This window comes from Taeniopygia guttata, chromosome 24 (assembly GCF_048771995.1).
Source record: "Taeniopygia guttata chromosome 24, bTaeGut7.mat, whole genome shotgun sequence".
Taxonomy (NCBI): domain Eukaryota; kingdom Metazoa; phylum Chordata; class Aves; order Passeriformes; family Estrildidae; genus Taeniopygia; species Taeniopygia guttata.
Window position 1 is genome coordinate 3,758,317 of NC_133049.1, and position 12,951 is coordinate 3,771,267.

At 50.0% G+C, this 12,951-nt stretch overlaps 1 protein-coding gene across 5 annotated transcripts in view; it reads right to left on the reverse strand.

Moving 5' to 3' along the window:
• B3GAT1 (beta-1,3-glucuronyltransferase 1) overlaps positions 1-12,951 on the reverse strand; it is a 42,650-nt gene that overhangs the window by 12,963 nt on the left and 16,736 nt on the right. The window contains exons 2-4 of one of the 5 annotated variants that reach the window (XM_030291052.4): positions 4,335-4,453; positions 4,029-4,175; positions 840-1,312 (exon numbers count right to left, since the gene is read on the reverse strand). In XM_030291052.4, the coding sequence (XP_030146912.1) occupies positions 840-1,312; positions 4,029-4,175; positions 4,335-4,338 (624 nt within the window). In that variant the 5' untranslated portion in view covers positions 4,339-4,453. Of the gene's footprint in view, positions 1-839; positions 1,349-4,028; positions 4,176-4,317; positions 4,454-12,951 lie in introns of all 5 variants that reach the window. The other 4 variants (XM_030291051.4, XM_030291053.4, XM_072918296.1 and 1 more) reach the window with 4 other exon arrangements.

The window sequence follows — 12,951 nt, forward strand, 5'->3', positions numbered from 1 at the left end:
GCTGCAAACTTCCAGGGAAAGATCTCAGCCCCCCTGCCTGCTGATAGCAGCCTGGGAGACATCCATGCCTGAGTGTTGGAACAGGAATTTCTCCATGGGGGAAAAGCTGCACACACCTCCTGGCACAGACATCCCTCCCCCAGGCCCTGCATGGAGGGCTCTGCTTTTCCAGGAGGGGAACCAAAATCTCGGACAAGCTCCTGCTCCTCGTGTGTGCAGCAAGGCAGAGCCAGCACAGGGAACATCTCTGAAGAAAGTGTCCTGGGAAGGCTGTGGCTGTGCTGACACAGCTCAGGGGTGGCTCTGACAGGGCACTGCTGCTCAGCTGGGATCTGGAGCAGGCTCCAGGATTTAACCCTGGGGTGGGAGCAGGCAAAGGCAAACGGCAGGGAAGGAAAAGGATCCCTCAAATGAAAGCAGACAGGATTTAACAGCCAGCCAAGTGGTGGAGGAGGAAGGTTGATAACATCGGATAAGCTGGAAATCTCCAGGATGAGGTGAGGAAGGAGGATGGCTGAGGTTTCTTTGCAAGTTAGACAGCAGGGGATGTTCCAACCCTAACAAGGCTCCCCACAGGGGAAGGCAGCTCCTCATTAGCTCCCTTTCCATGGAAGCTGCCTCCTGATCACACGCCACAGACAAAGCAGGGTTCCCTTGCTTCCCACGGGATGCTTTGGCTCTGGAAACACACAGGGTAACGGAGCTCCGGAGAAAACCAAAGCACAGCTGCACTAACCCAGAGCTCAGGAGAGGAGCCCAGCATCTCCTCATCTCACCCACACATCTCTCACCCCCTCCCCAGCCTAATCAGCCACATCCATGCCCCCAGCAGCCCTTACCTCCTCGAAGAGCTCCAGGCTGTAGGTGTTATCATCATCAGCAAAGTAAACAATGCCGGGCTGGCTGTTGTTTCTGTTAAAGGTCTCTCTCAGCCACCTGAGGGCCAGGTTCCTCTGCATGGTGCCGCGGGGGATGCGGGGGTCCCGCATGTCCCCGCGCAGTTTGTAGTTGCGGGGTGTCTCCACGTTGAGGTGGGTGTAGTTGAGCCCCGTGTCCCGCAGCAGGCGGGTGATGAGCGGCGTGCGGCGCTGCGAGTCCTCCACCAGGATCCAGTGCAGGTTGGGCACATGCAGCAGGGTGTTGGCCAGCCGGGTCAGCTCTGCCTTCTGCACCGGCCGGCTGTAGGTGGGGGTGACCACGTGGATGGTGGGCAGCGTGTCTGACCACGGGGGTGGGCGCGTGTAAACGTACTCTGTCCTCACCACCTCCACAATGTCCCGGTCCGACAGGCAGTATTCCTTGGAGTCCAAGCCTGCAGCGAGATCACGCTGGGAGTCACCACCATCATCTGGGCAAGGGCATGGAGAGAAGAGAGAGCCGCATGGACTCGGGCGTCCGGCACCCCCCGGCTGAGCCACCAGCGGGTCACCCTCGTGGCCAGGAGAGGAAACAGGCTCGGGTGGAGGCTTTCATAGGTAAGGGCACGGATAAATAAAGGAATCAGGGACAAACACACGTGAGAAAAGGAAGATTCTGCTGCTAGAAAACCAGCACCAAAAAAAGAAAAAGGCCTGAGAGCCTGGGACAACTGGGCTGAGTGCTCACAACAAGCAGCTTCAAAAAGCACCCAGAAGAGACAGGATTGTAGAGCAAGTAGGTCTAGATAAAGAAAATAGCCACGTGGAATGGTGGTCTGTCATCCCTGAAGAGCTCCAGTGCACTGGGCACCACGCTCAGTGGGGCAGGACTCAGATCTGCACTCAGGAACTGGAGCACCTGGACTGGGAGGCAAGGAAGAAACTGGTGGAAAACACCAGGCCAGTGAAGATCCACAGCAGCACGGTCTGGGCAGGATACTGCAGGGCCCCACAGCTCTCTGACAGCCACAGAGAAGTGGGGAAAGACACACTTCAAATCCAGAAGTGAAGAGCCTCTCATTGTAGGGTTTTTCCTGCAGAGACCTTCCCCTGCTTCTAACTAACCTGCCTCAAAAAGGCCCCTCCAGCCTCTGAACAGAACAGCCCCCTCAGGGGTGCAGATGTGAACAATGAACAGCCTAAAGATTGGATACTCTGATCCAAACATACAGAATCCCTGCAAATTGTTCACAATCAGCTCAAGGAAAACCAGCGTTGATGCACCTGCCGCTTTTCCAGGGTGCAACTTCCACGTGCAATTCTCCACTGTAGGGCAGCAGGAATGCCACAGTCTGCAGAGATGAAGGGGGACCCCCACTCAGGATGTAAGGCTGCCTCTCCAGTGGGCACAGAGCTCTTTGAACCATAGATTTTTCAATATCAGGTAACTACCAGGAACTTGAGATGAGAAAGAACAGGAACAGAGGGCCATTAGATCTGACCCGGCAGGGGACTACCCATGGCTTTTTCATAGCACGTTATTCTTCCAGCAGCACAGACTTTGATACCTGAACCAAATGAAGGCTTTGTGCTCCGTGGTATTGACAGAGAGGGGTGGATATTTGGGAAAGGGAACAGGGTACACATTGCTATCGGCCTCTATGTGCTGCAAAGCACCTCAGCATCACAGCAGAGCTCTCTGAAAGCTGGAATCAATTCAGAAATAAATCTGCGAAATGCATTGGACACAGACACAAATGTAATTAGCCAGGCTGGTGCCCGAGACAGTTTGCAAAGCCCTGCAGGTCAGATCCTCAGCTGTGAGCCCTGGCATGGGGAAGTGCTGCTGTTCTGGGCATCTCCAGGTGCACATCTCTCTCAGCACCTGTGAGCAGAGCATGTCAGAAACGCTTCACAAGAACAAAATTATTCCTCTCAAGAGCTTTCAGGTCGGTCTCTACCACCACTCACTTTCTACTGGGGGCTCTGAGAAGCAGAGAAGTGTCTCATCAAGGTCGTTGGTGAGTTCTTGACCGAGCCATTGGAGCAGTCTCTGTGCTGTAACTGCAGAGGCCATTCACAGAAAACAGCTTTTATGGCACTGATCAAACTGCTGTATGGACAGGCAGCCTGTTTTTAGTCATCTTTAAAGTCCTCTTTTAGAGCCCAGTAGGTCCCTCATCCTCTGAAACACTGTCCACCTTCCAGAAGGGATCAGAGTCATTCTTCCCTGCCCAAAGCCTCAGAGGTGGCTGCCAGAAGAAAGGGAAAACTGCTCAGGACAGACTGAACTTCCTGCAGCTCAAACTGCACATCAGAGTGTCCAGCGAAGGGATAAGCAGCTACAGAAGATAGGGACAAACACTGAAAGGGAAGAGAATCCCTCAGAAAAAAGGATCAGGGAGGATGAAAGAGTCCTGCAAATGAGCTGGCCTTCTTCCCCCAGACCAGCCTGCCCACAGCAGAAGGGCAGAACCAAGAAGGAAGGTGGCAGAAGGCAGTGTGCCTTCCTCCAGCCCCCAAGAGCCTCATAGCCCTTAGATATTGCTGCTGTGCCAACAGCAGGACCAAACTGAGATGCTTCTGGCCAGCAGGGTTCCCTCAGAACTTCCTGGAGCCCCCTGACTTGGGCCAGGGCTGTGTTTACTGCAGTGTGTGACAGGAGTGTGGAGTCAACTTCTCAGAGCACTTTAACTCCCCCAGGCAGGTGAGATCTGGCTCTTGCCTTCTCCTTGAAGCGCCAGAGCACTGCTTTTGTGCTTTCCTTAAAAAGTGCTCTCAGCCTCACGCCTCCCAGAGCAGCTGCCTCGAGTGGCAGCTTTGTTTTGTCTCTTTTGCAGCTTTCCTGCTGGAATAACCTTGTGTGCAGAGCGCTGCAAAGGCCAGCAGGGAGGGAATCCTCCCAGGGAACAGAGGGAAGCAGCACCCTGGGTTTTGGCCATAAGGAGCTCTCCAAGTGCAGCAAGCACATCCCATAGAGCAGAGTTTGATGCCTCTGAAGAACCCCTAGGAGCACTGGGCTGTTCCTACACAGAGGTGGGGAGGCTCCTGCATGGGCATGGTCTGGGAGCTGAGATGAGCATGGCTGCCATGGAGGAATGAAATGAGAGAGGAGATGAGGACGAAGGGGGGATGCACGGGCTTGGCATGGGCTGGTTTGGTTTCTCTCACCCTTGTGCACTGCAAGCAGGGGAGCAATGGTGCTCTGGTGCCAGACGGTGATTAGCAGTGTCCAGGGCAGAACTATCAGCACGATAGCCAGGATGTCTCGTCTCTTCGGCATCTCCAAGACTGACTGGGCCCACAGCTCCTCATTACCTGACAGTGAAAACCCCAGAGACAGAACAGCAGAGCACATGGAGAACAGACATAAATGGGCAAGAAGGAGCAAGGACAGAGAGAGAGAACGCGAGAGAGAGAGGCAGAGAGCAGCCAAGGCGACACGACTCGTGGGTCTTACCAGTGCTTACAACCCACCCATTGCAGAAGCAGGTTTGGAGGGGCCTCGGCTGCTGAGCCCAGGAGCAGGAGGGCACTTCTGCAGGGCACTGCTGGAGCTGCCAGCAGGAACCTCAGGGACTCATCTGGGAGGAAACCTGCAACACAGAGCAAAGGCCACTAGGCACAGAAAGTACCATGTCACCCTGTTCTTTTGATAGTTTTAAAGTTCTTCTAAAAGTTCCTATGCCTTCTGATATTTACATATTTCAGCTGAGTTTTCTCATGCATGTTCATGTAAATAATGATGTTTTGCATTCTTCTTTGTGGGTGGAGAGAATTGATGGACTGTTGGTTTGACCAGCGTGGTTGGAGAGGTGGCAGTTTCACCCTCCAATCCACTGTCACTTTTGCTATTGTATATATACTAGAGTCAGAAAGTAAAGTTGGCTTTTTGAGTTCTTTTTCTTTCGTTTTACATCTGGCCTGCTTCTGTGAGTTATTTCATGTTGCAGTGTGACAGTACCAGAGTTCTCCTGAAAAGAACAAACCCCAGTGAGGCAGTGAGCAGCAGCAGTGTCCCACACACCTCTAGGGAGAAGCCTCCTGCATGTCCAGGACCTCGCTTTCCCTTTGCATCCCCTTGTCAAGCAATTCCCTGTTGTCAGGTGAGCTAAAGCTGCTCAATGTCACAGGGTCTGAGCCATCCCAGTGGAACAGAACCTTCCCCTCCAGCCAGCCAAGCCCAGGGAAGCAGCAGAGACTGCCACAACCACCCCACTGCCTGGCACAGCAGCTCCTGCTGTCACCTGCCAGATCCCCGTGGCCAGGCAGAGCTCTCAGGGTGGCTGCACCTCTTCTCCTGGGCACTGAAATCCTATATTTTCCTGATGCCTTAGGATTTTAGCTTTTCTATTTTTCATCTATTTGTAACCTGCAGTTCTTTAGTGTAGAACTCCAAACTCCATATCCAGTTGTGAGCTGCTGCTTCCCCATTTGGGGCAGACACAACAATTCCTCTCCAGGCCTGGCAATCAAGGACACCTCACTGCCTCAGGGCCCAGAGATGGAAACAGAAATGAGTTGGGGGGAGCAAACTTGGGGTAAATTATTTCATTAGCTGAAGCTGTAATTGGCAGATTCACCCCCAATATGCAAATGGACCAAACTTATAAAAGTGTGAAACCCATGAGTCCATTTTTGGGTGGGTTTTGTCTGCTCTAAATGTACCTGAAGACCCTTCAATAAACAGAAATTATTTTTATTCTCTTCATTTTGTCTGTTTTAGCTAGTTCTGGACAAAGGCATCATTCCCATCAGTATTCACTCAGCCCAGCCCATCCTGCAGGCAGCTCCAACTCAGCCACTTTGAGCTCAGGCTTCCAGCAGCCTGCTCAGGTTGGCTCCCTCCCGGAGGTGCCGTGCCTGGAGTGTATTAAAGTGCCACAATGGCTTAGTTTGATGCACCACGAGCACATACAACATTTAAGCAGGCTGTGTTTCACCGCGGCACTCAGCGGGGCTGCCACGCACCGTGGGCAGTTTGCAAACACGGGTAGCACTTTAGTGCTGCTGCTCCCATGTGGGGCAGCGCATCAGAGGCTGCTAAAAGGGCTGCAGTGCAGGCAGGCAGAGCCCAGGGATGCTGCAGAGGGAGCAGGATGCTCTGGGAGAAGCACTGCTCTCCCGCTTGCCAGAGCTCACCCTAGGTCAGGGGTGGCTCCATGTGGTGGAAAAGTCTCTCATCCAAGCCGTGCTTCCAAAGAAAGGCTCAGCAGTCTCTGTTGTTCGGTCTCAAGGCAGTTTATTGCAAGTTATCTAAAAGATTTTCTCCTGGGGCTGCTGTGGTTTGCTCACAGCTCAGGCAGAGGCACACACACACCCTGACATCCTCTCTGACTCCCGACTGCTTCTTCTCTCCCCGCCCAGGGCTGCTGCTGTCTTTTATATGGTACATTACGTGTTACATGGGTACAGTTTTCCCCAATGCCTATTACCTATATTAAATGGTGCTTTTCTATCTTTTATATGGTACATTACGTGTTACATGGGTACAGTTTTTCCCCAATGCCTATTACCTGTATTAAATGGTGCCTTTCTACTCTAACCCAATCTATGAGTGCCAACATCACCAAGAACATGGAGGGAAGGAAGAAGAAAGAGGGAGGACAGGGCAGGCCCAAATCCCTCTATCTTAAAACCTCTGACCCCCATGTACAAAACCAAAACCCCCCTGTACAGCACTCAAAAATTCTTCCCTCTACTTTGTGACTACTTCTACTCTAATATCTAAACTTTTGTGACTTCTTGTTCTTCCTGCAAGGTTGGTAAATCATTCCATGGTTCAAACCCAAAATCACAGCTGTTTCCAGCTGCCTGTCAGGGTCTCAGATGCTTCTGACCTGGACCCGGAACAACCAAAACTGTCTGAGGGACATTTTGAGTTCTGACACCTGCTGACAGCGATCTGGGAGTTATCAGATCCCCTCGAGCCCGGGCTCTTGGTGCCATGCTACTTGTGCAAATATTTTCCCAGAGTTGGCTTTTTCTTGCGGGCAGACGTGGAGAAATCCAGGTTCAGATCCTTGATTAGCCCAAATTGGATTGATGTGAGTTTCCTTTGGCCACTGGGCTGTACAGCCAGCCTCCAGCACGGAGCCCACTTGGAATGAAACAGCTCCAAGAACTGACAGGTTTTTCCTCTAAAGGAATCTTGCAATCAAGCAACATTCAAGCGTCTGGACAGAACCTGGTTCCTCCAAATTAGCATTTCAACCACAAAGGTATTAATTTAACAGCGAAAACAAGAGGGAAGGCGGTCATAGGTTGGGCTTTGTCCTTAAAGCTGTCATATAAATGTCCCTCAACTGAAGTTTCAGTGAATATTTTTTTTTCCGTGCATACAAAACCCGAACTCGTAGGAAAATTTCCAGCTAGCTCTAGCAAACAGCCAGTTCCCCAGTCAGAGCTCTCTCATTTGTTTCCAGAATTCGTGAAAGGAGCTTCATTCAGACAAAATAAACCAGGGAGGAAGAGAAGGAATTATTCCAGCAAGCATCAGCCTTCTGCTGCATCCCTGTCCAGCTCTTGGAGCCAGAGAATTCCTGCTGGCCTTGAGGAAACATCATCTGGCCTCATCCCTGCTGTCCCTGTGTTGCTGACTGTGCCTGAACAGAGGACAAGCAGTGGTGGCATCCCTGGAATGCTCTGATGAAGCTGGAACAGGTCCCTTGAGCATCCCTGCAGGGCAGGGCCTAAGGGGAGCTGCAGAGGCTGAGCACCTCACCTGGTAAAGTGCCTTCCCCAGAAATGCACCAGGGAAAGGATTCTGCTGCTGGAGAGGGGCTGGGAGGAAGTAACAGCTAAAAAAGCCACTCAGAGCACATTGACAGCCCCTGGCAAGCTGCCACAGTGGGCTGGCATCACCCAATGACCTGTTTGTCACAGGCAGCTCCCTCCAGACACAGTGCCCCTACCTGAAAACTGCCTTTCCCCTGCCTCCAGCCAATCCAGCCTCGTCCCATGGGACAGGCTGAGCTTGCCATGATGGAAAACAGACCCCTTTGTGCTGGGGAGCTGCTCTGCTCCCCAGTCCCTGAGCACTGGGGAGAACCTGGAGCAGACTCCAGTGATTTGTGCTCTGCTCTGATTATTTTCAATTGCTCCGGAGTGTTCAGCAGCTCCCCGGTCACTCAGCTGTCCCTGTGGGCCAGCAGGGAGGGCTACCAGGCACAGGGGATGTTCCAGAGCTCCCTTCCCTGTCCCCCCAGCGCTGGCCAAGCTCCCTTTGCACCAGCAGTGCTCCTGGGCTACAGATGCTGCTCAGATCTGTCAGAATCTGAGGTGTTGATGATCCCGAGATTGTAGAAAGTCTCTGTCTGTCAGCCCCGCTGCCAAAGCAGAAGCCATAATTGGTCTGTGCTGGTTTCAAGGCTGTTTATTCTGTTTATCTCTAACATGTTCTGCTGCCCTGCCGCAGCTCTGTCCTGCAGGGCAGCGTGTGGGGCTCTGCCCTCAGTGGGATGGTACAAACATTAAATACCACAAACTACCTGTGCTGGATTTACAATAACGTGCCAATATCTGTCACCTACGTTGGACAGTGTGTCCCCAGCCTGAACCAACAGAAAAATGCCAACACCACAGTGAAACATGGAGGGCATGAAGAAGGAGAAAAAGGACAAGGCACACCCAATTTCCTCCATCTTGTCCCGTTTGGATCCCTAATCTAGAAACCTAAAATTTTACTTTTGCACCCGTGCCACACTTAATTATTACTTATATCAAACACTCAGAGCTTGTAATTGATCCTGTAAGATTGAAAACTCTTTTCCATGGACAGAGATCACAGACAGTGTCTCTGGGGGCTCTGTCCAGGGGGGTTCCTGACCCCTGCCAGGGTCCCAGACCTGCCAGGGCAGCCAGAGGGATGCCCTGGATTCCCACAAGATGCAGCGGCTACAACAAATGTCCCCAAAGGGACACGAGCCCAGAGGGGGTCCCAGATGGCAGTGGGTGGCTGGCAGGGACGTGGAGCCAGAGCCTGACCCCAGCTCTGGCCATGCTCTGCACCCCGAGCTCCCCAGCAGCACCCGGGGAGCAGCACGGGCTCTGCTCTGCAGCGTTTGCTCACTGCTGCTTCCTGAAGGGATTTGCTTTTATTGATGGTCCTGGCTGAAGGACGTGGGAAGAATTCCTTTGGGACAGCTGTGAGCCTCTGAAATCTCCATCCAGAGCATTCCAAGCTCCCCTCTCAACACCCTGATGCCACCAAGGGCCTCGGTGCGAGGTCACAAAGCCATGCTCCCCCCTCATCACGTGCCAAAGCTGCCAAAGGTGAAATCCATTTCCTCCTGTGAACAATATCAGCCAGGAATTGCACAGCAGCCTGTGATTTTACACTGCTGGTGAGGAGCCACAGCTTCTCAGCCCAGGACAGAGGGCTTGCCCTTATTGTAAATGCAGATGAACCCAGGGGGAAGAAATGCTGATGTCTGACTCCAGTTCAGGAGGCTGAATGATTTCTTTGTTAGAACTATACTATAATACATTAATATACTATTTAAAGGAGATATTAAAACTACAAACCTACTTTTTCTAACTACCAAATCTAACTCCCAACTCGTGCCCCTCTCTGAGAGTCCAGCCCCAGGTGGGTTGGATTGGCCACCAGCTCAAACAATCCTCACCAGAACCCAACCAAGCATCACCCCAGGGAAACAATTCTCCACACACATTCCACATGGGAAAAACAAGGAGCAGAAATAGAAATTGTTTTCTCTTTCTTTCCTCTGTGCTCCTCTATGGAAAAATCCTAAAAGAGAGAATAATATGCCTACGACATGCCCTAAATCCCAAAATTCCCTTGTTGCCAAAGCCAGGTGATGATTTTTGTTGCTGTTTGGGGCACGAGACAAAAATTGGTCTGGGAAGAATGATGTTCCTCTTCAAGTCACTCACTCCACCCCTTCCCCATCATAACAGCACTCTCCTTTTCTCACTGAAATTGTTTCAAACAAAATCTGCTTTGTTCAGATTATCATTTTTAACTTCTCCTGTCTCCTCTTCCCCAGGGAAATGAAGGAGGAGGAACAAATTTAAACATCAATTAAAACAATCAAACTCTATTTTCCACTACAGAAAGTATCCTGCCTTTTTTTTTTTTTTTCACTTTTGAAAAGTGAGGTGAAAGCCACAAATGCAAGTGATTTGGAGGTTAAAGTACTCCTAAAACAAAGGAGTTTTGCAGGGTTTTGGGAAGAATTGGGTGCCACATGATGAAAGAGATCCCCATCCTCCGGCAGAGGGCAATGGTGTCGAGGAATAACAATATGGAAAGGGCACTGATCTAATAAAAAAGCTTTAATAAATCCTGGAGCCACGTGTTAGTAACATGCTGGATTATTAAACACTGAAGGTTCTTTTTTTAAATCAAGTTAATTGGCATCAGCTCTGACACTTGCCATAGGAACGAGTGATTTGATCTGCAACCTTTATAGTCAGTTTTACCTTCATTCCTCCTCTGGGACTGCTCAGCCCCAGTGTCATTAATCCTTGGTTTGCCCACACTGAAGAGAAATGATTTAGAAAATGCTAAACTAAAGAAAGGCTTGATTTGAATTTGTACCTATATATCTTACTGGAGTAAAAACGTTGTCTAGATGTGAAAAAAAAAACACACCCAAAAAAAAAATCCCCAAACAAGCGTAGCAAACACTTGTTTTGTTATTCTCCAAACAAGAGAGGAAATAACAAACAGATGCTGTCAAAACCTGCAAGAAAAGCTTTGCAGAGAAAATAAACACTTACACTTCAGGATATTCTCACCAAAAGGTTTTCTCTCCCAAAATATAAAATCAGGGTTCCTTTCACTTTTGTAACAGCAGCTGGGTCTGATCCCTGATGATGCTGGAGTGGCACAAGACAAACTTGGTCCCTCTGCTCTGCCCAGCTCAACCCACAAGCCCTGTGACCCCAAAAACCCTTCTGAATTCACACCCCAGCTCAGGAAGGCTCTGGCACAGGAATCAACCCCAGGGATGTGAGTGCAGGGATGTCCTGCCCACTCCTCAGAGGGGGAAACTGAGGCACGGGGTGGCCACAGCACAGCAGACTCTGGGGACAAAGCTGGGTCAGGACAAGGGGCCAGGCTGGATGGGGTTGGGAACAACCTGGGACAGTGGGAGGTGTCCCTGCCCATGGGAGGGGGTGGAACTGGATGAGATTTATGTTCCTTTCAACCCAAACCAGGCTGGAATTTCGGGATTCTGGAGCAGCTCGGAGCTCCAGGTGCTCCACACTCATCCCTGATCCTTCCTTTCCACACTGCTTGGCAGGGGATGGGCCTTCCAAGCCTCTGTCGAAGATTTTTGGTGTTTGGCAGAACAGACTTGTAAAGCACAGGCTAAAAATAAAGGTAGTAATAAAAGCCTCTTGCTCGTTAATTACTCTGTAAGCCATTACTGCCTAAAAACCCCATAACTTTAATGGGGGCTATTATAAGTATAGTAGCAAAACTGTGGAGCTAATTAGTGTTTAGTTATTAAGCAGAACGTAGCCAGAACTGAGTAATGAGCACACAGAATTGCTGCTTCTTGGAGGATTTAATCAGGGGTGGTGTTTTCAAGCTCGGATTCTCCCGATCCAGGGGACAAAAGGACAGAGGATTTTCAGGCCAGCCCTCCCTGAGCTGATAGACACAGCACAAACCTTGGGCTGCAAGTCAACAAATGGAGGGAGAATGACCAGAAATGTTTCAAGTCTCCAGGAGAATCTTCCAGCTAGAGGAGATGTGGATTTATCCATGAGAATACAAATTTTGGAGCCAGTGCTGCAATGGAGGGTGGTGATTTGCATTATCTCTTCACCCAGCATTTGTTTCCTTCTTTTAAAATTAAATAATTTCTATGGCCAGGATACAGAAACAATGCATTCTTCTTTTTATGTTTTATTTTTTTCTGTTTGTTTGTTTGTTTTTTATCTTTCAGAAATTCAGAGATACTGGAAAAGCCTGCTAAGGAAGCTCAGCTCCTGGAGGCTGTTTTTTCACTCAGTATTTTCTCCAGCTTCACCTACAAACCACTTGCCTTGGCTACAGAGCCATTCCTTGTGTTTCCCAACCTGCCTCAGAAACTGAGGCACAAAATTCCCCTGGCCCTGCAACAGCTGAGAAAAAACCCAACCCACCCTTCCCTTCCAGCCTGAGCCCTGCCACAAAGGGGACCAAGAGCACAGATTATGTCCCAGAAAAAAAAAAAAAAAAAAAAGAGAAAGAAAAATTAACCAAGCTTCTCAGAACAACACTTAGATTTTAAAGCAAGCATGAGTAAAGTGGATCAAGGGAGCTCAGCACAAGCACAATTAGCTGCTGGAACTTATTGCCACAGGATACTGAGAAGAACAAGAACTTAACAGGATTCAAAAAAGGATTAGTTGTGTATGTGAATAAACTGCATATTCAGAATTAGAATGAACCACCCACCAGTTTGGAAAACATAAAAACCCTTGAGTGTCAGAGCTTCAGCCAAATTTTAACAAGCATCAGAAACTTTCTCTTCTCCAGATTAATCCCCCCTCCGTGGTAGAATCGGGACAGGAGGTGTGGTGGCACTGCTCTTAAGCTGTGACACAGTCCCAACGTTCCACTGCTTCCAACAGCAAGCTGCATCTCCTGGGAAAGCTTGAAAATATTAGATTTATTGCCCTAAATGTGTTTATTTTCCCGGACAGGCTCTCACACTGCCATCATCACCACAGTGCCCAAGTGCTGTTCAGATTTCAACTTAACTACAGGCACAGCACTTCCTCTCCTTGTTGCTGCAAAGGGATCTTTTCCAAGGCTGGAAAAGGCAGGAATCCTTTGATTAAGTGATTTTGGAAAGGGCTGAACCTGCACTTTGCAACCTTCTTGTGCCAAGCAAAGCAGGAGCAAAAAAAATGTGTCACACACACTTGGCAGCAGCAGTGGTGAGGCTGCTGTGGGTGCTGGGTGCTGGCACAGCCTCCCCAGGGAATGGCACCAGTGTTAGGGACCCTTTCTGCTTCCAGGTGTGAGAAATGCCACTCACTTCCAAGAATTTAAAAGGTTTGTTAAAACCTTATCAAAAATACAACAGCAGACTGAATAGAGAAAATACTACAGCACCGGGAGCATTTT